Source organism: Eretmochelys imbricata, chromosome 2 (genome assembly GCF_965152235.1).
Source record: "Eretmochelys imbricata isolate rEreImb1 chromosome 2, rEreImb1.hap1, whole genome shotgun sequence".
Lineage (NCBI taxonomy): Eukaryota > Metazoa > Chordata > Testudines > Cheloniidae > Eretmochelys > Eretmochelys imbricata.
Window position 1 is genome coordinate 91,987,205 of NC_135573.1, and position 26,497 is coordinate 92,013,701.

The 26,497-nt window shown below is 41.7% G+C and overlaps 1 protein-coding gene across 4 annotated transcripts; it reads left to right on the forward strand.

Annotated features, from left to right (window-relative positions):
• Window positions 1–35: 35 nt before the first annotated feature.
• RNMT (RNA guanine-7 methyltransferase) lies at window positions 36–24,615 on the forward strand. Of its 4 annotated transcripts, none has more exons than XM_077810476.1 (12): window positions 36–84; window positions 1,144–1,248; window positions 1,420–1,717; window positions 2,952–3,087; window positions 5,086–5,208; window positions 9,778–9,893; window positions 12,504–12,685; window positions 13,337–13,501; window positions 17,065–17,182; window positions 19,877–19,978; window positions 20,745–20,778; window positions 23,835–24,615. In XM_077810476.1, exons 3-12 carry the CDS (start codon window positions 1,484–1,486, stop codon window positions 23,870–23,872), a joined length of 1,248 nt encoding a protein of 415 aa, XP_077666602.1. In that variant the 5' UTR covers window positions 36–84; window positions 1,144–1,248; window positions 1,420–1,483; the 3' UTR covers window positions 23,873–24,615. The 4 variants fall into 4 exon arrangements, with proteins under 4 accessions (XP_077666602.1, XP_077666603.1, XP_077666606.1 ...); XM_077810477.1 differs by having other exon boundaries at window positions 51–107; XM_077810480.1 differs by lacking the exon at window positions 36–84 and adding an exon at window positions 365–414.
• The last annotated feature ends 1,882 nt before the right edge of the window (window positions 24,616–26,497 follow it).

Genomic DNA, 26,497 nt, shown 5'->3' on the forward strand with positions numbered 1-26,497 from the left:
CGCCCCCACCGGATATGACATACACAACTCAATGCATTCTCTGTGCGTCACTTCCGCAAACAGGATGGCGAAAAGCCTGGATTGGTGAGCGCTGCGCAGAGCCTTAGGTTGGTTCCTCGGTCCTGAGGAGCCGCTTGTGGATGGGAGCTACTGGCCGGGGTCGTAGTATGGAGCGCGAAGCGTCCCTTCAGAAAACAGCTTCCGTGCGCCCGCGGCGTCTCTGCGGCTCGGTCGTTTGCTTTCCGCAGAGCGGGAAGTTTGGGGGCGGGGCCGATGCTCACATTCCCGCGCGCGCCGCAGAGGAGGAGATAGGGCGAAGGGCTGCGCGCGCTGCGGAGAAAGGGGGCGGGGCAAAGTGGTGCAGTGGGGGCGAGGACTCGCAGTCGCCTGTTCGGTGGGACGCCGAAGAGGGAGGTGCGCGAGGGCGCTGTTGCCGGGGGACGGGGTTGGGCTCGCGCCTGCGTGCGGGCGGGGCGGGGCAGTGAGAGACCCAGAGATGATGGGGTGGGCCGAAGGGGCGGAGCCTGGCCCTGGCGTTGCGGGAGAGGAGGAGCTGTTCCATCCTCGTCGCCCCGCCCCTTTCGAGGTTGTCGGGTGCGGGGGTGGGGGGCGCGTGGTTCCCGAAGGTGACCTCCCAAGAGTTTCGTCTACCGGTCGCGGGAGAGGGGTTGGGGGTGAGTGTGTCACAGACCGGGGCGTCTGACTTCCCGCGGGGGGCGGGTCTTTGGCGCCCGGAGCCCCGCCCTAGTTCCCCTTTTGCTGCCGCGGGCCTAGGCCTTGCGCCCGCTCACGCCAGCCGGCCGTGCGCGAGGCCGGTACCCGCGCGTGAGACTCCCCGAGTGTGGCTGGGACCGGGCCAGAACGCGGGGGGGCGGCGTCACCTGGCTGCCTTGGGCCTAACTAGCCGACCAGAGCCGGGGGTCCGGAGCGAGACCCTGTGGCCCTCGCTACCCAGTGGATAAGTTGATGGTCCCTTCTGGCTTTAGACTCTGGAAAAAGTCAGCTTGAAATCTAGTTTGCTGGGGAAAGGTGTGTCTGGCCCTTACCTGGGCTAGACAGGCCCCTGACCTTTCTGCCAGCCCTTGCTTTTGACCCCCTTGTTTTCCTAACTTTAATTTTTTTCTTCTCTCTTTTGTGTGACAGAATCACACTGACAGGAGAGCTGCTCAGGTGAAACAGTGAAGCTAGCTGTAACAAAGTCCTGTCAAATGCACAAAATAAACTGGAACAGAGAGAGACACTCATATGGTAACTTGGGTGTTATCTGTGTTAAACCCAATTGAATAAATTTAAAATGTTAATTTTTAATCTGCTGCCCTCTTTTGACTAATCAAAAGCACTAGGTATGATGGGGCTTTTATAATGTAAGGGAGAACAAGCATAAATTGTCAACTGAAAGTCATCTCACTTTTCTGACAGAATTTATTGATGAAAAAAACATTGATTCCTGTTTGATCAAGCAACAAGAAGAATAACCTGCAACATGTCTGATTCAAGCAGGGTTGAAGAACAAGAGTTAGAAAAGAGCTTAGTTGAGGAAGCAGATAGAACAGCATCTAAAGCTTCAGAGGCAGAATCTGCTGTCAGTTCGGATGACAATAATACAAATTCAGGAAAAGGGTATTGTGCTGGAAATGAAAAGGAAGATGTTAGTGACCATGAGGACAGCACATCAAAAAAGAGAAAATCAGAATTTGAAGATCATCCTAGAAAAGTGGTGAGTATTATCTGTTTTCAGTTATGTCTGAACAGTGGGCTGGGATTAAAATCTTGGTTTCAGGCTGTGGGTTTAGAGAAGTTTATTGATCCTTAAAGTATTTATACCAAGCATTTTTACAGTGTATGTTTATAAGATTTTAGCAGCTAGTGTCTCATGATCCACTTAACATAAAAATTAATTTTAGCATCTGCTGCTATTGTCTGAAAACTATATACAGAATTATCTTGGAACTGAAGGAACTGGGAAGAAAAGTGGTAATTAGAATGATGAGACTTTAAATCTGGGTGGGCAAACTACGGCCCACGGACCAGATGCAGCACATGAGTTGTTTTAATCCGGTCCTCAAGTTCCTGCTGGGGAGCAGGATCTGGGGCTCCGGCTCCAGCTGGCAGTTGGATTAAATGAACAGTGCATATGTATCTGTTCTTGATCTACACTTAGAAAGGGTTTCTGAGTTTAGGCTACACTTCTAGGTTGATCTTGCTACGTGGTTCAGGACTGTAAAAAAATTTTGCACTCTGTGTGATGTACTTAGTTCAACCTTTCCCCCTATGTAGAGGTGGCTGTCAGAGTTGAAGCAGCTGTCAGAGAAATGGATTATCTGTCTTGATGGAAAAGTCACTTCCTTTGATGTAGGAAGCATCTACACTACAATGCTACAGCAGCTGTAGTTTAGGCATAACCTGAGGCTGTGAATTCAGAATGGGTTTCTGATACTAAACTTCTTTTAAGTTCTAGTTTGGAATAACTTTTGGAAAATGTACATACAGCCTTTAAATCCATGGCTTCACTGGGATGAAATTGATTCTTTCAGTGAACACTGGGAATAGCATTCAAGAAGTTAAACCATCTTTCTGCAGTGAAGAGATGCCTTGAATCACTGAGCAGGAACCACTTTGTCCAGTTCTGTTTGCACAGTGTCTAGCACATTGGGATCCTGGTCTATGACTAGGGTTCTTAGGTGCTCCAGCAATATAACATCATCATAATAATAATAATAATAATGGTGTTAGGTATTAAATAGAGTCCTCCTCTTTGGTTGGAATTAAAGAACTCAGGACAGTGATCGAGGGAGGAGTTGGGAAATATTCTTTTGTAAATGAAGCCAGTAAGCTTTGCCATTACTTCTGATGTGTTTTAAAAACCTGTGCTCAACATGAGTCTTTTTAATTAAACACTGAAGTGTGTTCACACTTTCTCGTTTGATTCTCTTATTTTCCATTGTGTATAGCATTTGGAAGAAGGGCATGGACAAACTGTAGCTGCACATTACAATGAACTTCAAGAAGTTGGACTAGAAAAACGTAGCCAGAGTCGCATTTTCTTCCTCAGAAATTTTAATAACTGGATGAAGAGTCTTCTCATTGGTATGACTCCTTTATTGCTTACATTTGTCTTCACTTGAAAAGTTAGTCACTATACTACACTTTATTGCAGTGTATCTTATTTTCTTTGGTTACATTCAAATATGTCCTGTGGTCATCACAAAACAATCATGGTGGTGTTAAGACTGCAGGTAAATGTTTTCTGCTTTCTCGTGTTCAGTACAGTGTATCTTTACTCAGAGGAAATTGTTTCGGTTCAGCTCTTTTAAAATTTGATTGCAAGCTTTCAAGGCATTGATTTTTCTTCCTTTTTCCTATGTGCTTTTATGCATCTAGCACAATGGGAGTCCCTGTTCTGATAAGACTCTCTTACATTTATGGTCATGCCAAATGTTGTTTTAAAACATTAAACACCAGCTGACGCTTCTGAAAACTTGATAGATATTAAGTTTAGGAGCTAATCTGCTTGTTGTAGTTTCCCCACTACCCTCTGCCCTCCCCCACAAGGAACATGTGCATGCAAACAGAACCTTTGTTTCTCAGAAGTTAATCTGTTCTTGTAAAATGTCCCCTAGAAGTCCTAATATTTCATTTTTTATTATCTTTTCCTTTAGAGGTATTACTTCAGATGCAGAAAATTTTATATAATGTATATTTTTAGCATTTGAAGACAGTGATGTGTCAGAGCATAAAGGGAAACAGTAAATGTACTTGCTGTATGATCAATAATTTTTAAAAGTATAGAAAAACTACAAAATATTAGAGGGAAAAGAAAATGCAGTAACTTTCAAAAGTGAGCCTGGTACTTCCTTTCCCATAAATCTACCTTCAAACTTGAGTAAAGTAATGGAACAAATACCAAGAGAAATCAATAAATAAAGAATAGCAGAGCCATGGGAAATAAATGCCAGGGATTTATAAAGAAAAGATTTTTCCAGGGAAAACTTGATAGCATTTGTCTTAACACTAGAAAAATTAGTGGATGAAAGCAGTGAGAGGTGGTAATTAGATTTCATGTAGTGTCTCTTGAAATCTTACTCAGAATAAATTTAAATCTGTTTGGGTACATGCTCTATAACATAGATTAAAAACTCTCCGAAAGACCCTGAACAAAGGGTAAGAATTAGTGAAGTATCAAGTTGAGGAGGAGGGGTCTGCAGGTGTGCCAAAAGGAACATTGTACATTGGGCCTAGGTTTAATTTATTCCCAGTGCATTCACAAAGTTATTAAACTAGCATTAAAGAAATTTGCATAAGACGCTAACACCAGTTAGGGCAGAGAAATAATATAGGGTCCTAGACAGAGTAATACAAGGGATAAAAAGCAACAAAATAAAATTCCCCTTTCAAAAATGCAAGCTAACACATATGGGATAAAAAATACTCTTTGGAAAGGAGAGTCCTTATAATGCTTACTAAAACTTAGACTGGGTAGTAAAGAGCAAATCTAATGTGTAAATTTGCAATATGATGGCAGCCAAAAAAAACTACTATATTCTGTCACCATTTGCCGCTCTCCACGCGTTTCTGATTTGGACTGCAATAGTGTTTTTAGACCCACTAGGATAGCTCATCACTTCTTTAATTAAAGAATGCTCTCTCATGCTCATAATTCATACCTAGCCTCATTCTGGATGAGATTCCTTTTGTATTTTATCAGACCTGCTTCTTAATCACCTCTGGGCTCAGTGTTAAGCAAAGCAATACACTGCTTTTTTCTGTCTATAAAACACCCCTTCCTTCCCAAGGCTTGGCTTACGCTGCACACACATTCAGCCCAGGAAGTATTCATTCCTTTTTTCCCCTCCAAATCTTTTATGAGATTTGATAAAACGTGTATTTAAAGAAAACCACTCTCTTAAAAAAAACACACTTCAGGAAAAGAAGTATACAGAACTCGAATCAAACTTTTTTTATGAACTCTAATGTAGTCTTCAAATGAATTTTGAAATTCTGAAATATCAGACTTTGGTCTTTAGGGAACTTTGTACAATGAAAGAGGCTTTGTTATCAGTTGAATGTGTGCTTTCTCTTTTTCAGGTGAATTTATAGAAAGGGTACGACGTAAGAAGCGAGATATCACTGTGTTGGATCTGGGATGTGGCAAAGGTGGAGACCTGCTTAAATGGAAAAAAGGCAAAATCAGTAAACTTGTGTGCACAGGTAAGAAGGCAAAGTAACTTTCTAGAGACAGTACGAAAGGTTCTGTGGAAATGTATGTATGTACCATGAACACCACGCTTTGTTTTTTTCTTTCTGGATATGTCCAAAAATGCCATGCTTGCTGTGAAGGAACTTCATTTCCGTGCTCTGCCCTGGTTTTTTTTTATCATGGTTCCTGGTTAAACTGTTATCATAAATAGAGGGGAAAGTCCCTAGTGTTCCTATCCAGTTATCTTTAATTTTACCTCTTAAATACAAAGTGAATGTTGGGAATCGAGTAAAAATGTTTGTTTAAAATCTCCATGAAAAACTGAGTATATATTTACACTGCAGTTAAAAACCCACAGGCTCAGGCTAAAGAACTATTTAATTGTAGCATAGATGTTTGGACTTGGGCTGCAGACCGGATTCCAGGATCCTGCGAGGTGGGAGGGTCCCAGAGCTTGGGCTGTAGCCTGAGCCCAGACTTCTCCCCGTAATTAAATGGCCCCTTAGCCCGAGCCTCATGAGCCCAAGTCAGTTGCAACAGGCCAGTTATGGGTGTTTAATTGCAGTGTAGATAGTGCAGACACCCTTAGTCACCACTTAATTGCAGAATCAAATTAATCAACAATTAATTACAGAATTAGTAATACAAAGTTGTATAATCTTGATCTTCAATTTGCATTCCAGTTACTGGAGCATTTTATCAAGGAGGTTTTAAAAGAAGATACTGGCAATATAGCACTGCAAAACAGGTGTACTGGTGTTATCCTGAAAACTATCTTTATGATGGAAAAAGAATTTAGATTCTGAGAAAAATTACAATGCAAGGGAAAAGACTAATTTTTATTTTATCAGTTTGTGATATCTATCACAGGGTTGGAATTGCCTTTGCTGCAGAATTAGCTATGAGGAGTAGTTGGGATCTGACTGACTGACAACCCTTGCTTCATTCCTTTTACCATATCTAAATAGCATTTTTGTTTAAATCTGATATATTTTAAAGAATTCTTTATAGTAACAGTCCTTTATTAATAGTTATGTATTTTATAAAGAGGGGAAAATTATTTTTGATATTTTGAGGACCACAGTTATTTTCTACACTCATTGGGTGTTTTTGGCCATTTGCATGTTCAGTTAACTGATTTGTGTACACACTTCCTATAATGGTATAAACCAGTTACACAATTGCACACTAAGGGTACGTCAACAGTACGAAATTATTTAGAAATTATTCTATTTGAATTTTTGGAAGCTATTTTATACATTCAGTCTTCTGTGTCCCCACTAAAGCGCGTGAATTCGGCATATTGCGTCCACAGTACCAAGGCTAGCATCGAATGTCGGAGCGGTGCACTGTGGGTAGCTATCCCACAGTTCCTGCAGTCCCCGCCACCCATTGGAATTCTGGGTTAAGCTCCCAGTGCATGATGGGGCAAAAACATTCTTGCGGGTGTTTCTGGGTGTGTGTTGTCAGAAAGCTATGGCAGACAATAGTTTCGCACCTTTTTGGCGTGCAGACGCCATACTGCTTTTAGCAGACGGTGCACTGTTGTTCTCCTGATACTATGAATCCACCTCTCCAACTCAACTCTGCCATCGTGAACTGAGCAACACAGCTTCCGCCGCCAACTCTGCTCTCCCGCTATTGCCATGCTTCCGAGCTTCTCCATGTTGTCTGTCCTGGGCTCCCACCTCTGCGAAAGCCACAGAAGACAACCATTTTCAGCCTTTGTTTGGCTACCATGAACCAAACAGCACAGCTTCCGCTGCCACTCTGCTCTCCTATGTTTCGCACCCTTTTTCCAGGATTACCCGTGCGGGTGCCATAGCCATGGAGCCCGATCAGGTCTCGGCTGCAGTTTTGATCATTGTAAATACGTCGCGCATTATCCAGCACTATGTGCAGTACCTGCAAAACTGGGCAAGGAAGCGGTGACAGCGCGATTATTATAGTGATGAGGTTGTGGACACAGATGGCACGGCATGTGGCGATTGGGAGATCATGGTGCTGTTGGGCCAGGTTCATGCTGTGGAACGCCATTTCTGGGCCTGGGAAACGAGCACAGGCTGGTGGGACCGCATAGTGTTGCAGGTATGGGATGATTCCCAGTAGCTGAGAAACTTTCACATGCGTAGGGCCACTCTCATGGAACCTTGTGACTTGCTGTCCCCTGCCCTGAAGCGCAAAGACACCAAAATGAGAGCAGCCCTCACAGTTGAGCCCTGTGGAAGCTTGCAGCGCCCGACAGCTACTGGTTAGTCGGGAATCGGTTTGGAGTGGGGAAATATACTGTGGGGGCTGCTGTGCTGCAAGTAGCCAACACAGTCATTGACCAGCTGCTATCAAGGATAGTGACTTTGGGAAATATGCAGGCCATTGTGGATGGCTTTAATGTGCTGGGGTTCCATAACTGCGACGGGGTGATACATGGAATGAATATCCCTATCTTGGCCCCGGAATACCGGGGCGGCCAGTACATAAACCGCAAGGGGTACTTTTCCATGGTGCTGCAAGCACTGGTGGATCACAAGGGACGTTTCACCGACATCAGCGTGGGATGGCTGGGAAAGGTGTATGATGCTCGCATCTTCAGGAACTCTGGACTGTTTGAACAGCTACAGGAAGGAGCTTACTTCCCAGACCAGAAAATTACTGTTGGGGATGTTGAAATGCCTATAGTTATCCTCGGGGACCCAGCCTACTCCTTAATGCTATGGCTCACAAAGCCGCTCCCCGCCCCGCAGGGCTCCAATGAGGCTCTGAGCAGGGATGAGGCCTTTAAACTAAACATGAACAGCCCAGCGCGACTGGGTCGTCCCCCCCGTTCACCCCACTGCGTCGCTCCGATCAAGCTCTCACTCACCAGAAGTGCCTTCTCCGGGGTCATGGTCCGGGAGCATGCTTTGGGAGTAGGGGGAGGCTATTCGCTCCAGCGTTAATAGTTCCTGGCTAGGGGGGAAAACAGATTCCCCACTTGCCGCCTGTGCACTGTCCTCCTCCTCCTCGTCCTCCAAAAACTCATCCTCCTCGCTCCGTGCTACTTCCCCCTTGCAGGTATCCATGGGTAGTGGTGTCATCACTCCCTATAATTGCATGCAGCTCATGGTAGAAGCGGCATGTATGGGGCTGTGACCCACAGTGTCCGTTCGCCTCCCTGGCTTTTTGGTACGCTTGACTGAGCTCCTTGATTTTTGTTTTGTACGACACTGTTCTGTGTCTCTGGAGTAGCCTCTTTCTGTCATGGCTCTGGAGACTGTAGCATATGTATTTGTGTTCCTTTTTTTTTTTTTTTTTTTTTTGGAACGTAGTTCTGCCATAACAGATTCGTCTCCCCAACATGCAGTGAGATCCAGTACCTCCTGTTTGGACAAGCTGGAGCTTGTCTGTGAATCCGGGACTGCGTGGCTGCCTGTGATGGTGGACTCTGCATAGTCGCCTATGATGGTGGACTGTGCTGATGGTGACCAAACAGGAAATTCAAAAGTTCCTGGGGCTTTTACTGCCTACCTGGCTAGTGCATCAGAGTTCAGAGTGTTGTCCAGAGTGGTCACAAGGGAGCATTCTGGGATAGCTCCCAGAGGCCAATATCGTCGAATTGCGTCCACAGTACCTGTAACCCGGAACTGCGATCTTGATTTTAGCGCTACTCCACTTGCTGAGGTGGGAGTACAGAATTTGGAGTAAAGAGTCCTTTAAATCGAAAAAACTGGTTTGGTCATGTGGACGGAACCAGTTTTATTCCGAGGTAACTCAGCTAAATCCGAAATAAACCGCATACTGTAGACCAGGCCTAATAGTATTGAAAACTGTCTCATTGTCTTCATTACTTGGTCAGCAGTTATGCCTGTGGTGTTCACATCTCTTAGGTGTAGTCTACACTAGAAAAATTTCTTTCTGCTGACAGGGAGATAATGTCTATATTAGAAACACTACAGTGATTTCTATATCAGGGCTTAGATCAACTTAAATTTCATGCCTTGCGTGATGTAATTTTCAGAGCCCTGAGCTACTTTGTAGCATAGATCGGGCCTGAATTTCCTCAGTAATTTCAACTAAGTACCTTTTGTCTGCACGTGTAAAGAAAGAGAAACCTTCTTCAGTAGCACTTCAGAAACCCACAGAGTTGAACTGTACCCATCCATGTCAACAGTGTGTTTATTTTTTTTTTTTCTGGTCTAGACAAGGCCTTAGAACTGTTTAGAGCTCTCTACACATTCTTGAAGACAACACTGCATAATTTTTATATCCGTCAGTCTCTTCACATTGTGAAGGTTTCCACTACAACTGTAAAGGCTAGACATTTTTTTTATTTATTCCACATTCTGTGGAATTTGTATTTTATTGTATCGGGCCTAGAATATAATTAAGTGTGTTTGGTTTGACTCTTTTCCATTTTTAGTACCAAGTATGTGTGTAACAAGTTAGTGTACTTAGTTCCTTGTAGTCCACATAAGTATAAATAAAACTTCATAATGGAGCACATGTACTGAAAACCAGCTTTTACTCATACTATGGTATCTGCTTTCACTCCAATCATATCTATCTGAAGAGAAGTTTGTGCATGCAGTTTATTTTTTTTATAGATATTGCTGAAGTTTCCATGCAACAGTGCCAACAGCGGTATGCTGACATGAAAGCCCGATGTCGTTCTAATGAATACATTTTCAATGCAGAATTTATAACAGCCGATAGCTCCAAGGTACAGTTGTTCTGCTTTATATATTCCTAGTGTCGTAACTAGTTTCTTGGCATTCTTATTTGAATAAATGTTGGAAGTCACTAGAGTAAAAGTTCAGGAGTGTTTCAAGGAGAGAAGACTTTAATTTAAGGTTGAATTGTTACACTAAAGCAAGGGTGGGCAAACTATTTGGCCCAAGGACCACACCTGGGTATAGAAATGATATGGCGTGCCATGAATGCCCATGAAATTGGGGGTTGGGGTGTGGGAGGGGGAGAGGGCTCCGAGCTGGGGCAGGGGGTTGGGGTGCAGGGGGGAGGGCTCTGGCTGGGGTGCAGGCTCTGTGGTTGAGTTGGGGATGAGGGGGTTGGGATGCAGACGGGTCCTCCAGGCTGGGACCGAGGGGTTCAGAGGATGGGAGGGGGAATCAGGGCTGGGGTGGGGGGGGCGTGTCGGGGGTGCAGGTTCCAGCTGAGCGTACAGGCTCTAGGGTGGGGATGAGGGGTTTGGGGTGCAGGAGGGTGGGACCGAGGGGTTGAGAGGGTAGGAGGCAGATCAGGGCAGAGGGTTGGGGCGGGGGGGTAGCGGGGGCGTTGGCTCAGGGGTGCAGGCTACATGCAGCGCTTACCTCAAGTGGTTCCCGGAAACAGTGGCATGTCGTCCCCCCCATCCGGCTCCTACGCAGAGGTGGGGCCAGGCAGCTCTGCTGTGTTTTTCCCGTCTGCAAGCACTGCCCCTGCAGCTGCCATTGACCCTGGTTCCTGGTCAACGGGAGCCGTGGGGACCTCGCTTGGGGAGGGGGCCATGTGCAGAGCCCCCTGGCTGCCCCTACACATAAGAGCTGCATGGGGGACATGCTGCCGCTTCTGGGAGCTGTGCGGAGCGGCCCCTGACCCTGACCGGAGCTCCGGAGCGGGGCAAGCCCCAGACCCTGCTCCCCAGCAGGAGCTCGAGGGCCGGATTTAAATGGCTGGCAGATGGGATCCGGCCCGTGGGTTGTAGTTTGCCCACCCCTGCACTAAAGGCTTGCCTATATGGAAACTTAATGTGTGGCAAGATGGGGGTGTAAATGTACAGTGCACCAGTTGGCTGTGTGGACTCTGCTGCCTCACACTCATTCCATAGTGCACCTTGGCCACTTAGCACACAGCAGGTTAGTGTGCTGTAGATTTTATACCATAGCTTGCTATACACTGAGGGCAGGTCTTCAGTACTCGCCAATCTGCGATAAGTTGATCCCCGAATGCGCTCCCCCTTGACTGCAGAACTCCAGCTCACGAGAGGCGGAAGCAGAGTCAACGGGGGGAGCGGTAGCGGTCGCCTCGCCGCCATCCTCACGGCCAGGAAAGTCGACCTAAGATATGCCAACTTCAGCTATGCTATTCGCGTAGCTGAAGTTGCGTATCTTAGATCGACCTCTCCCCCCAGTATAGACCAGGGCTGAATCTTTATGTAGAAAAGCCCTAAATTAATCATTAGAACTATATAAGTTAACAAGCAGTTGCTTCTAAAATAGAAGATTAAACTAGTTCCGACAAACTCTTTCGTTGTTTTGTAATGTACTCTTGAAAGGCTGAATACATGTTTCACCTACCAAAGGTGTCCTTTCAATTTCCTCCCTAACTAGTGGGGTCATATTATTCCCCAAATTTTGCTAATTGTTGCTACATAGTCACTAGGGAAGTTATAAAACTTTGTGTTGATGGGCCTGTGTTCTTTCCGACCCCCAGAACAAATGTGGAAGACTTTCTGACTTTATTTAGTCCTCTTGCTCCTAAATGACTCTTAATGCTACTGAAATGCAGCCTATTAGGTGAAGTTTTCTAATAGCATTTTTATTTTCCATACTGCTTATTTTTAAAACTTATTTTGATAACTTTCACAGCTTTGGTCTCTTGTAGCAGGGCCGGTGGAAAGACCAGTCTGACTCAAATTCCAAGGGCTCAGTCTAACAGTCACAGGTTAATTGGGTCAGTGGAGAAAGGGTGTGCATGCAATAAAACCATGTGATTAAAAATAATTTTAGATGATAACTTGATTTTTTAACAAGTAAATTGTATTTCAAAGATTAAAAAGCAGCTAATCTATTCTTTCAAAACTGAAGTCACTTATCTTGCTGTTTTTATCTAAAAAGCACAAGAACATGTACAAATATCTACAGATTTTGTGAACCGAAAATTCGTTTTAATAAAATTTTCCATAATTCACTTACAGTTGAACTTTCAGCAACAATACTAGAATTTATTTTGGAAACTAAAAGTTGTAACTTAATAGCCACATTATTTTGGCTTCTGAAATTTGATGAGCCAGTTAATTCACAGATATTTTTTTTTAAAGTGAGGAAAAATTACAATTTTAAAGTGATGTATAAATATATTCTGGTGGCTTTGGAATGCAGTATATGGTTTCTTAAGTAGAAATGGGCTTTCTTATTTCATCTTATTTCTCCTTCTACCAAGCAGTAGTTCATGCCTGAATTTTCTGAGGGCAGAGGGAAATAAACTTTACTATTTTTCTTTCAAGTACTTGTATTCTAGGATTGGCATGCATTGCTGGAAGATTAACACAAACCACTTCTTTGTTTCTGCAGCCTTTGGTATATGTCTCATAACTCTTTTTAATCCATTTCAGGAACTTCTGTCTGACAGTTACAGTGATCCACATATGTGCTTTGACATATGCAGCTGTCAATTTGTTTACCATTACTCATTTGAGACATATGAGCAGGCTGACATGATGCTTAAAAATGCTTGCGGGAATCTCTGTCCTGGAGGGTATTTTATTGGCACAACTCCAAATAGCTTTGAGCTTGTGTAAGTGCTATTCATTCTATTAATTTTTAAAATTGTATGAAATGGTATCAGATTCAAAGGAGGGTCACTCTTTGGGTGCCCTTGATGTATTTTACAGCAAAATCTTTCCAGCTGAGGGCCTGTGTTACCTACTTGCTAGGAAAGTCAGACGTATAGTAACTTGAATAAAATGGAGCAGATTGCACCCACCCTCATCTTTAGGGAGGTGTGCCCTGAGGGTACTACACTTCCTAGCACGTAATGCTTCTGTATTGATTTAATTGGTGACAAAACAAGTACAATGTGGGCTGTAGCTGCAAGCTTCCTCTGACACCTTTGAATCTACCTACTTCTAACCCTGACCTGCCTCTACAGGATAAAAGAAAGTTCAGTTTCCATGGTTATCTAATTCTTGACCCCTTTGAATGCTATCTTCAGACTGTTGAAATTTGAATAAAAACTTTTTCATTCCCATGTTTTTATATTAGTCTTAATTGATGGTTAAATTTATTAAGGGAGACAGTGTGGTGCAGAGACTAGGGCACTGGAATGGACTCTGTCTTTCTGTGACCTTGTTGAAGGTCCCTGCACCTCTCTTTAGTTTCTTTATCTGAAAAATGGTAATAGTAGCTTATTTATCAGTTATTACCCTTTTTATATATCTTTATATAGAAAACGACTTGAAGCTTCAGAAACTGATTCATTTGGGAATGATGTGTACACGGTACAGTTTCAGAAGAAGGGGGAGTATCCCCTGTTTGGCTGCAAGTATGACTTTAACTTAGAAGGAGTTGTTGATGTCCCTGAGTTCTTGGTTTATTTTCCTTTACTGATAGAGTAAGTTTACTTTTGACTTCATTATGTAATCAAATTTTGAAGAATTGTATGAGCACAAGTCTAGCAGAAATCTACCACCAGGCATTACTGTAATATCAGGTTATGCTCCTTAAAACGTTTTATTAGTATTCTCTCAAATCTGGTTCATATTTGGAGTATGGGTAGCGAACATTCTTGGAATAAAATATCTATCTTCAGATCCTAAGTGGTAGCCCCAAATTAAGATGCTAGTGTAAAACAGTGTTTCAGAGTCTTGATCAGATAGCTAAAACTTTATATTTTTATGGTATTGGTAAATTGGTCATGCTGTGCTGCCAGCTATTTTAAGGCCTCCATGGTTTTTAACCAGGACCCTACCAATTCCAGTTGTGGCTCAGAATGAACTCCTTTCCCCTGCTGCTGTTTCTTAAAATGCTAAGAAACTTGGGGAGAAATCCTAGCTTCATTGAAGTCAGTATAAAACTGTTTCACTCATTGGGGGTAGGATTTCACCCTTCAGGGAGCATTTCTGCTCTGAAAAGTGTCACTAAAAGGGCACCATCTTACTGAACAGATCTTCTGCCTATGTGATATATGTGGATAAAATAAAAAAAAATTCCTACTGTTAGGCTCATAGAGCCAACATATCTAAGAATGCTGGGGATTCTGTTCAACCTTGTTAGCCTATTGATATGATTGCTTACTAAAGCACAACTAGTTGCAGGCAATAGGGTTGCATGGGAGTCAATGAAGGCATAGTTTGTCCTACAGAAATCTTATTATTAGGGATTATTGTGAAATGGGATGTAATCCAGGTTGGCTCTTTCGGGCCATCTTTTTGAATCATAATGAAGCTAAAGAAGGTAAAAACCCAATTTTTTCTTCTCTGAAATAGTATATACTCCAGCAGTGTTTCTCAACTTTTTGATACCAGGAACTGACTTCCTGTCTTCCTAAACTGTGTCAGTGAAATCTCAGGGACCCAGGAGGCTTCCACAGACTGGTGGTTGAGAAACAGTGCTCTATAGTATGTGCGTGGGGATATATAAATGTGCATCTAGCTAAAAAAATCTCACTTTCAGCTAACTTGGTGTGTGTGTGTGGGGGGGGTATTTATACGTATATACAAAATGAATTTTAATTAAAAGTTGTTTCATTATGTATGAAACAGATTTTTTTAAAAAATCTAACACTAAAGTTTCAAAAATTGGCAAAAGACAATGTGACCTTCCTCTACCCTCAGATTGCCTTTTCTTCCCACATTCTCTTCTTTCTCCTTTGTCTCCTCCTGTAACATCTCCACTTTGTGTACTGAACCCATCCCGTCTCCTGATCTCCCTCACACCCATACTTATCTCCTCCTACTTTTTCTCCTTAAGCTCTTGCTCTTTCTGCTCATAATACAAGCATGCTTCAACCTCTCCCATCTTAAACCTAAAAGAAATAAAACATGCCACACTTGACACCATTTATCTCTCCAACTGCTGTCCCATCTCCCTTTCATGTCTGAGGGCTTGTCTACACTTACTGGAGGAGGACGTTTGGTGGTTGATTTAGCGGGTCTAGTGAAGACCCACTAAACCGACCGCAGATCGCTCTCCCGTTGACTTCTGTACTCCACCTGAACGAGAAGTGCGAGGGGAGTCGATGAGAGCGTCTCCCGTCGACATAGCGTACTGTGGACCCCCCAGTAAGTGGATCTAAGTACGTTTACTTCAGCTACATTACTTAGATCGATCTCCCCCCGTAGCGTAGACAAGGCCTAGGCTAATCGAAAATGTTATCTACAATTGCGGTCAGTAGTTTCTCTCCTCCAGTTCCATCCCAGACTCCTCCAGTCTAATAGCTGCCCCTTGCACTCCACTGAAAAGGCTCTTGCCAAAGTCTTCAATGATGATTTCCTAGGCGAAGCTCAGAACCAGTACTCTTCATCCTCCACCTGTAAATGGCCTTTGCACCATCAGTTGTACTCTTCCTGTCCCTTGATTTCTGTTACTCTGTCCTCTTCTGGTTCTTTTCCTACTTCTTTAATTGCTCCTTCAAGAAGTCCTTCAGTGTGTCCACCTTATCCTCCCCACCAACTTTGTCTGGCTTCCACAAGGCTCTGTCATTGGTGTTTCTCTTCTTTCTTTACAGTTGGGATAATCTCATCTGCAGCACAAACTCAGCTAGTCTCTCTATGGAGACAGCTCTCAGATCGATCTCTTCCCTCCGGACCGTCATCCTTTTGTCCAAAATGAAATCTTGGCCTCTGTCTTGTGAATATCTAACTGTCATCTGAAGCACAACCATCTTGCTTGTTGCCCGTGCCCATAATTAGTGCTTCATCTTTAACTCAGACCTTTCTAGGTCGTTGGATCCAGGCTCTATCTCAGTCTTATAGATTCTCTTACCTGTAAAACACAGCCTTTCCTGTCCATCCACACAGCTTGTCCAGGTTCTCACCATCTCATGTCTCCATTACTGCAACATTCTTTTTTCTAGCCTTGACAGATGCGATCTTGCCCACTCCTATCCATTTAGAATGCTATTGCAAAGGATATTATTCTAGCCCACTGCCTTGACCACGTAGCGTCTCTCTTTGCATCGCTTCACTGGCTTCCCTTTCTCATATCAAACATTAGATGTTTGTGTTCACTTTCAAGGCCCTTCATGATCTATCCCTACCCTATCAGTCATCTATCATTTACTATTGAAATGTCAGTCCTGCTGATTGGCCAGTAATGCCAGCCTTCATTGCCCACGTGTTAATTTCTTAAATGAACACCTTCATTCTTGGGAGGAGATCCATGTAAACACCCACAAAGCTACCTCATTATTCTTAAAATCCCTTCTTAAAGGTCTCGTCTTTGCAGTGATGCCTCAAACTTGACAACAGTTAGGCTGCTGGTATGCTAATACTAGTTTCTATTATGGTGACCAATATTGTCTCATTGTTTCCTAGTATTCCCTGTCCATATCTCTCTGTTTCTTGTCTCCCACTTTGATTGGGGAAGAGACTCTCTTTTTGTTCTCTCTGTACTGAGCGTAGTACAATGGAGTCCTGGTCCATAATGAGGGCTCCTAGGCATTATGGTAATACAAATAAACTAATAATTAGGGAAAAGGCCCCTGATACCTATAGGCCCAGCCCCAGTATTAGGTTCTGTTAGTATATACCTGTGCAGAATCCCATTCAAGTTGATAAAACTCTTCATGGGTTCAAAGGGTCATAGTAGCTGATTTTGATGCAGGAACATAATGCAAAAAAAAAAAAGTTTTAGACTGCAAATTCAGATTTTCATTAAAACTTTTGTGTTTCAGGGAAATATAAATTGCTCTGTCCAAGTCAGAAATATTTATACCAAGGTTTAGAGCAGAGAATTTTTGATGACATTATAACTCCTTGAAAATGGATATTTGATGGCAATGTGGACTTTTCTAGCCTTTCTAATAAAAGCCATAAATATATAAACTTAGAGATTGCAGTCCTACTGAAGACCATATGGTGTCCCTGTGTTCAAAACTATCAACTGTGATAAACTCAGGCTTTTGTTGATTTAAAAATATCTCTACAATAATTTTTGGATCACTTATGTTCACAGAATGGCAAAAAAATATGGCATGAAACTAGTCTACAAAATGACATTTCGGGAATTCTATGAAGAAAAGATTAAGGATGAGGAAAATAAAATGCTATTAAAGCGAATGCAGGCTTTGGAGGTAAATATAAAAATGCTGATTTAAAAAAAAAACTCATTCTTTCATTTAAATAGTGTTTTGCATCTTGCTGGGGTTGATCTACTTTAGCAATAGCTTTGGGCAGTAAATTATGACTAGTATTCAAGTGCTGGCATTGTAGGAGCCAAATAGTTCCTATGGCATGCTGCTGAAAGCACTTAATCTTCTAAATTTTGTAGCTAAATAAAATACTAAATAGTATTTTCTGTTAAGGACAAGTTTTTATATTAGGTTACTAGGCAACTGTGCACATTATACTTGTATTTTCCATTTAACAGGTTCAACACACTTGTGCTTTGCATTGAATTGGCTCATCTGTGTGTGTGTGTGTGTATTTGTAATATCTGGTGCTATATAATTAACTGTTCATTGTAAAGAGTGGTTCAATGCTCCATTATAAACAAGAGTAAGAAATGGAATAGAAGGACTTGCTGTTGCCTGTTATAGAATTACCTTTTTTATGTGCAAGAATCCTGTTAGAAAACAGAGCAAGAATTGAATGAATTAGGTATATAAAAATACTTTGTATATACAGGACAATTATACTTTTAAATGTAAATCCATAACTAGCCTTATATCCAGCAGTAATCTTTTACCCTCAACATCTCACCTACACAGTACCTGTCCCTTGGGGGAACCAAAAGTGTATCTCTTCTGCAGCTTCAGGCAGTTTTCCAAACCCGGAGAGGTTAGCATTATACACACACTATGGTTGACCTTGCCTAGTTAACATTGCACTAAAACTAAAGGGCCTTGTCTCCACTATGTTTATTCAGCAGAATAGCTAACCAGCATTAATTACACCATGATAAAAGCACACCTTTTTGTGGTTAGTGAAGACCTAGCCATAATCTGTCAGGAGAGAATTTGCTTAAACCGGAAGAGCAGAAAGCTTAGGGTGAGCAGAATCAAGAGCAAGAGTTGAGAATAAGAGGAAACAAGATTAAAGATGTATAAACAGGGACAAAGATGTGTTGAAAACTGAAGACAAGGATGGTAGGTTAATTTTGCAAGGAAGCTAATGAAAGGATTCAAGAATGGGGAAAGGGATCAGAATAGAGAGAAGAATATGGGTTTGCCACAGTATTTTGGATTAACTATCAAAGTGAAAAGGATGCTACAATATTTGAGGTCAGAAGCAAGGTTTTAGCAATGGCAGCATCAAGAAAGGACAAACATTGGAGATGTAAATACTATATAAATTATAGTGTGTTACAGATGCAATATAAATTTTTGTGATGGCTTGTGTGAAATGATGATAGTTTGTTATGGGTTCGTAGACTTTTTTTTTTTAACATGATGACTGATGCCCATCCAAGTTGACAGCCGTGGTAGCATACTAGACAAAGCTCTGGTCTACACTACAGAGTTAGGTTGACGTAAGGCAGCTTACAGCAACTTAACTCTAAACATCTACACTAAAATGTCACTCGCCTGCTATAATGACTTCGCTATCCCTCTTGCAGAGGTGGAGTTCTTAGGTTGATGTAGTTAGGTTGACACAGTGTCAGCGGAGACACTGCATTGCTTATATCTATTGTTGCCTTTCAACAATGCCCCAGACCAACAGTAAATCGGTGCAAGTGCTACTGGTGAGGCCATGCATCGCCGACACAAGGAATAGTGTGGACTTGCAAAAGCGATTTAATGACTGCGGTGGCTGTATGTCGACGTAACATAGGTTGACATAATTTTGTACTGTAGATGTACCTTTGGTAGCACTGGGCCTTTATGGGTAATTCATGTCCTGGTCTAGAAGCTTCCCCTTCAGAACAGGACTATGGTGTGTTGTCCTGACAGTGTGCAGGAACTTGTATTGGTACCTGTCCTACAGCTAAAGTGTAAATAAGTAAAAATCACTCTCCGTTATCTAGAATCTTTCACAAGTACTAAATCTAATAGGTAACTTTGTTTAAAATGATAGCTGTGTCATGTCTCATTTTGGATGTTTTGAACATTCATCTATTTTTATAACTTCAGAATTGCATAGGACTTCATTTCCAGTACTTGGAGCAAACAGTTCAGGAGCCACTTCAATCTTACCAGTTCTACCCTATTACAAAACAGTGATGGGACAGTCTTACAATAGTGAATGTGATCGATAAGCTCTATAGATCGAGATACATATCTATCACTTTTCTGCAGTAAGTGCTCGTCAATTCTGGTTCACTGTTTGAAGTAATTAAATAGGATTTTGTATGAATCTGCCTGAGCATAAAAATTGGTTTAAATTTTTTTTCCCCAGAAAATAAATAATGAGACTAAATTTTCAGACTTGGCTATCTAATGGTAGGCATCAAAATAACTAACTGCAGATTGACTTTTTTCATAGGTATTGAGTTCCCTTTAAGGCCTCTTTTAGGGTATGCCTACAGTGTAATTGAAAACCCATGGCTGGCTTGTTCCAGCTGACTTGCGCTTGTGGAACTCAAGCTAAGGGGCTGTTTAATTGTGGTGTAGATGTTTTGGGCTTGAGCCTGGGCTCCAGCCTGAGCCTGAATGTCTACACTGCAATTAAACAGCCCCTTAGCCTGAACCCCATAAGCCCAAGTCAGATGGCACAAGCCTATTTTCAATTGCAGTGTAGGCATACCCTTATTTAGGAGACATCTTTTTTGGTTCACATGTTTTTTGGCTAGATTTTTTTTAATATAGTAACTTGTGTCTTTTCTTCAGCCATATCCTGCAAATGATAATTCCAGACTTGTCTCCGATAAACCTGATGATTATGAGCATGCAGAAAAGCTCATGAAAGATGGCAAACCAAAGTTACCTCTGGTAAGTCTCCTTCCCCCACGCCCCCAAGTGATAGAATCTTGTCAGAAGCAAAGTTTGCTCAGTGATACCTAGGGTCTAGTCTTGCAAACACTTAGGCATTTGTTTAACTTTATATAGATGAAGAATTCCATTGACTTCAGTGGAATTAAAATAAAGTACATACCTAAGTGTTCAGAAAATCAGGGCCTTAGCAGCTAATTTATTTAATGACATATGCAATTTTATAAAAATCAGTGTTAAAATTTAGATGGAAAACCTACTATGTTCTTCAAAGAAACAACTATAGTTTAGAATGACGAATACACTCTCTTCCACGAGAGACCTGACGTTTAATTGTCCTTAATTGTAAAGGGTAGCATATCCATGTAGAATGTAAGTCATAGGTTGAAACATTCTTCCCTTTAGACTGAGATTATTTTTCAAGCACTTGTTTATCCACTCTTATTGATATATTTAAATAAAGGTCTGATCTTTATAGTAAAAATGTAGTGATAGTGTCACATGAAGCCCTATATCAAGGGGGAAAACTTGAATAAAAGAGTTAGCTAAACTATTCTCTCAAACCTGCAGAGGACTGAAAAAGAAATGCCCTTAGTAGTAGTTGATAGGTTAATTTATCACCTAGGTAAAGAAAGAGCTGCTTGGTTTCCTCAACTAATATTTTTGTTACTAACTGCTTAAACTATTCATGATTTAGGGGAATGTTTGATTTATATTTCATCATACTCCATTTGTGATATGTGCCTTATTGTCAATTTCTTTAAAGGGAACCTTGAGTAAATCTGAATGGGAAGCAACAAGTAAGTACTATTTGCGAAGTTCGAATACTATTGCTTAGCAAAACTGTTTGATAAATAACATGACTTCCTTGGACATTGTGCATGAGTATGACAATTAAACAGATACTTTCAAACTTGGTGACGTAAAGTTAAGCACTAAATAAAAGGTACCCATTTTTGTTTGTGTTCAGTAGCTTTGAAAATCAGATTCCTTTTTATTTAGGTGCTTAAATATGGATTTAGTTCCCTATAACTGGGTTTCAATGTAAATATACTTAACTGAAGCAGTTTACAATGCTCAAAACTTTGAGGAATAAATGCATACTTTGGGAGAAGACTTTTTATGGACCAAAGATGGAATGGAAACTCTGAAGACAGATGGATTTGGTCTTACCTTGTACCTCAGTTTAGCACAGGCTTTTTTTCTGATTGTGCAGTAAAATTTTAATAAAATAGAAGCTTTGCCTTTTTGAGGTGAATTAAAGAACCAAGTAAAAATTAGCAAGCAATTATCAAGCAAACCTGATTATTTTCTTGGGGGCTGTTGATATCGCATATTGCTTTTCTCAGTAGTCAGTATACTTCATACACAAACAGTTTAGGAATAAATGATCAGTCTGAGGGTGACTGAGGATACAATCTGTGATGATGTGTAGGGTTTTTTAAATAATACAGCTTTGTTACATACATTCTAAATGTTTTTAGAGAGGTCATTAAAATTTTGTGATTTAGAAAATTTTCAAAGATTGATTTTTTTTTCCTTCTGAAATGCTTTCCAAAGAAGAAAAGAAGTTGGTTGGAAAAAATATTTCCTTCCGAGAGACACAGTTTTCATATAACTTATGGAAGACAAAAAGCCATATGTTATCAGGTTAATGCTCTTCCAGAGTTTGGTATGTGTTGGCATCCTCAGAAGTGTGTTTAAAAAAAAAAAAAGTCCCTATTTATCACATAAGTTTTCATACAGTCTTGGGTCACAATTTTTCTCATATGGAGCAGGTGACTTAATTTTCTTCAAATAATTCTTTACTCTTTAGTGCTTTGGTTGTACAACCCAAACTGATGTTCTCTTACTTTGACTGACTGTCTCCTTTTTAGATAACATACATCAGTCCAGTTGTAAAGGGAAAACATGGATAACTCTTATAATTTCTTTTCAGTAACAATTATAATCTCATAAATGTGGGTTTTCACATTTTTGTAAAGTAATTGTTTCTCTTTCCATTAGAGAGAGATTGAGGAATAGTGCCTATAAGGAGTAGGATGTAGTCATAGCTTGATCAAATTAAAAAGAATAACATTTTGTTTCACTGCTGGAAAAGGCATTCAGGCTTACTGTATAGATTGAGCAACCTTCTAGCAATGACTCATCTTATCATAAACAAATACATTTGATGCCAACTGGAAGCCCATAATGACTGTCAAATCGGATTCTGTTTGGTTTTGCAGCACTTTCTGACACAATAAATGAAGTCTCTGCTACTATAAAACATAAGGATCTCCACAGGTTTCACTGTCCCATATAGCTTTCTTTGATTACATGCCAAATTAAATATTTCTGAGGAGTGTCACTCTAGTCGAGACTGCACTGAAGGTACATCTTGCAGTTCACAGAATGCTAGCTAGCAGCTGTAAAGTCCTACTCAGCAGTATGTTTTCAGATCTTGCTTTTTTAAAATTAGCGAACTTCAATTCTTCTTATCTTTTGGATTTTAGTCAGATTTCATTATTTTTAGTTGTACAGAGTTGAACATACAAACTTAATTCTGCCCCACTGTATATAAATAAGTCTAAATTTAGGGTTGTGTATTACCTTATGTGCACCTATAAATCTAAGAAATTGTGATCGTGAATTTAAAGACTGCCCCTCATATGTAAAGGGGGAGCAGAGTTAAGGTGGCATGTCAAGCACTCTGGTAATGAAATGTGAATGTTTAACTGCAATTAACGTTGCATGAAGCTGGGGGTGAGCAAACTAGGGTCTGCCAGCTGTTTTTAATCCTGCCCTCAAACTCCCATTTGAGAGGCAGGGTCTGTGGCTTGCTGTGGTCCAGCCAGGGAGCAGGGTCGGGGGCCACTCTTTTTGCAGTTCCCGGAAGCTGCGGCATGTCCCACCTCCAGCCCCTATGCATAGGGGCAGCCAGGGAGCTCTGCTCTGCATGCTGCCCCCACTCCAAGTACTGCCCCTGCAGCTCCCATAGGCTGGGATCTGTGGCAAATGGGAGCTGCAGGGGCAGTGCTTGGAGTGGGGGCAGCATGTGGATCAGTCACCTGGCCGCGCCTCTGTGTAGGAGCTGGAGGGGGGACCTGCTGCTGCTTCCAGGAGCCGCTTAAGATAAGTGCTACCCAGTGCCTGCACCCCTGAGCCACTCCCGCATGTCCCAGCCCTGATCCTCCTCCCACCCTCTGAACCCCTCGGTCCCAGCCTGGAGGACCCTCTGACACTCCAAGCCCCTCATCCCCAGAGCCCGCACCTCCAGCCGGAGCCCTCACCCACACCCCTGCCCCACCCTGGAGCTCCCTCCTGCACCCCAAACTCCTCATTTCTGGCCCCATCCCAGAGCCCACACTCCCAGCCAGAGTCCTCGCCCCTTCCCGAACCCCAACCCCCAATTTTGTGAGCATTCATAGTCCACCATATAATTTCTATACCCAGATGTGGCCCTCAGGCCAAAAAGTTTGCCTGCATTAAGCAGATAATAGTATGTTACTAACTGCATTTAAAATACTTATTTATCATTACTTTGCATTTCATTCTAGATTCATATTTTATATTTTAAATTTGGGGTCACGCTTTCAGAAGAAATCCAACCCAGCCTCTTAAATACAAAAACATGTTTGAATGGAGATGTGGGTTTTTGCATACAAAAAGTTGCAGGTGCAAGACTAAAAGTTGCTTTTAAAAATTTGCTGTAATAAGAAATGGTAATTGATGGGGTAGCCGTTGGTGGAGTTTCTTTTAATAAATAGAATTTGTTCTGCAACAGCTTAGGAGAGAGGGAAATGTTTGTCTTTATGTTTGAAACCTTTGGAGAGCAAGAAGTAATGCAAATTTTAAATACTCTCTTCTTTCATAGGTATTTACTTGGTTTTTGCATTTGAAAAGCAACAGTGAAAAGAACAGTACTGGAAGTAGCAAGAAGAGATTGCATCCTGGTACAAGTTGGAGTGATGTAAAACCATTGTGGCGACTATTTTTTTATGTTTATTTTTTAATTATTAGAAGTGTGCAGGACACTACCAAAAACTAGGGCAAGCTCATGAATCTGAGTTATAGTTGCCTGTCTGCGACAGATGGACTTTTGTGTATATAGAAGATTGTCTGAACCTGGCTTTTTAAACACTTTTCAGTAATCTGCATGCTGTCAGAAATGCCATTTGAACTCCACAGCGCTCTTATTTCCAATAAGCAGTTTGTTAGTCAAGTTTGTTCAGGTGACCAAGAGCCTGGTCCTGTACCCATTGAAGTCAATGGAAGGACTTCCAGTGACTGCAGTGATGTAGGATCAGGGCCTAAGAGCACTGTACAGCAAAGCTCAGATTGATTCACAGTGCAGTACTTCAACAGTATTAAATTGTATTGAAGTTGTAGTTTATGTAGAAAGGTCCCAAACTGTTCTTGTTTTTTGTGATCACTGATATGTAGTGTCATTACGTGGTATCTTCAAGATTAAATGGATTTATGTTCTGTACAACTGAATGTGCTGAAAGTATTGTTAGATGCCTTAAGAACTGAATTTCTGTCATTTTTAATGTTCTGTAGATTATCTGCAAACAGGTAGCAACCTCTAAATTTAGATTGCCTAACACTTTCAATTATAAAAGACTCCTGTGACTTTTTTCTCTGAGAAGCTTTAACACCTTTCTTGTTTGTGGCAGTTATTTGAAACTTGGCAGGGACAAAGCCTGGGGGCTAAAGACATGCTTTCCACTCGTTCTGCGAAACGTTATTCAGGTTTGGCTGAGTTGATAATTACTTTCAACAGTTTATTTCCCTTCCCTTACTTGTGCTGCTGAGAAAAATTTTGGCAGCATATCAAAATAACGAACAGTAGCTTTCTAAAGAGCTGGGCTTATGGTTCACTGAGAATACCTGGGATTTGACTGAGCAACTACAGTAGTGGGCACAGGAAGCTTTCCCCAAATGGCATATAGCACTAATGACCACGTCCCCCACCTTGGGATAAAGCCCTTCTGAGCTGCCAGCTAATGAAGTCTTATAGTTCAGTTGGTACAAGTATGTACTGCAGTGTTGAAGGTTTAGGGTTCAAACCCTGCTGTTACATGGTATGGGAGGTTGTTACTGTTCTACCTGATAGAACTTGGTTTTATACCTTTTAAAAAAAAAAAGGCAAAAAAACCAAACCCAAAACAAAAAACCCCCTAAAATTACATGCCCAAAACAATCAAACGAACATTATTTAGGTTGCAACGTCAAGCACGCAAAATTTAGGAAATGTCAGATTTACAGTTTCCTGGGCATTCTTAGTAATGTGATCATATACTTTCTATGTGACCCTTGCCTCATTCACTGCATAAGATGGAAGCACAAAGAAGAAGAGTTAAGTTGCCCCGGCAACTGTAAATTGCTTGGTTGTAATGATGCAACTCGATTGATTATAATGCCACTGCTTTGGTGTAAATGAAGCTCCTTCGAGATTAAGTGTCATCTATGGCTACATCTACACTACACACGGGTTCGACCCTCCGAGATCGATCCACCGGCGGTCAGTTTAGCGGGTCTAGTGAAGACCCGCCAAATTGACAGCCGATCGCTCCCCTGTACTCCACCCCTGACAAGACAAGTAAGGTAAGTCGACGGGAGAGTTTCTCCCATTTACCCTCTGTAGTGTAGACCCGTCGGTAACTCAACCTAAGGTATGTCGACTCCAGCTACGTTATTCGCTTAGTGTAGGTCGACTTACTGCGGTAGTATAGACATAGCCTATGTTGTAGCTAAGGAATTTCTAAATGTGAGAACTCTTAAGTGTTTTATGGAACTCCATAGAAACATGAAATCTAGGTCAGATAAATCACTGCTTATATCAAGTTGTGTTTGAAAATGCTCTGTATCCTTGTGAAAGTCCCCTTGTGCAGTTTAAGTTACTGAATTTAAAAGAATGTAGAATTATAGTTGGGGCTGAAAAAATTTGAAAAGAGGTGCTGGGGGAGAACTGGGAGTTGCTGGACAAAGAAACTGCAACAAGGAGTAGGGTAGGGGAGGTCACAATGTTTGGGAGCCAGTAGGGATGGAGATCTTGAGCAGGAAGAAGGAGAGAGAGGTTGGGAAGTGAGTGAACTGGACCGGGCTGGGCAAGTAGACTGGGATCAGAAGCCTGAGGAGTGGAGATCAGGACAGTGAGTCAGTGGTGGAATAGAGACAGACCTGGGACAGGTTCAAGGGGGGAAGAGGTCAGGCTTGCAGGGGGTAATTGCAGAAGTCTGTGCTCACTAGAGAACACTTACTTCCTTCCAGTGCCTAGCCTAGTACCCAAGATCTGAGTCTTGCCATTCCTCTGATACCAGAGATCTGTGAAGCCTAGAGATGGTAAGAAAAATTCATTAAAACAGTTATCAGAAAAAACCGTTCTGAGAAAAAATGAAAATTTTCATGAAATTGTATCAATTCTGATGAAAAGTCTCCAACTTTCAGAATGATTTTTTTTTTTTTTTTTAGTTTTTAGCTTTAATTTTATTTTGGAATGCAATTTTAGTAAATTAAAAAAATTTGAGCAGCTTC

What these genes read in the sequence shown, in the direction of transcription:
- RNMT (XM_077810476.1), top strand. Translation starts at nt 1,484, where the DNA reads ATGTCTGATTCAAGCAGGGTTGAAGAACAAGAGTTAGAAAAGAGCTTA. An exon ending in TATTTTCCTTTACTGATAGA is followed by an intron (nt 13,502 to 17,064) that starts GTAAGTTTACTT and finishes TTATGTTCACAG; the next exon opens with AATGGCAAAAAAATATGGCA. An exon ending in ATCTGAATGGGAAGCAACAA is followed by an intron (nt 20,779 to 23,834) that starts GTAAGTACTATT and finishes CTTCTTTCATAG; the next exon opens with GTATTTACTTGGTTTTTGCA.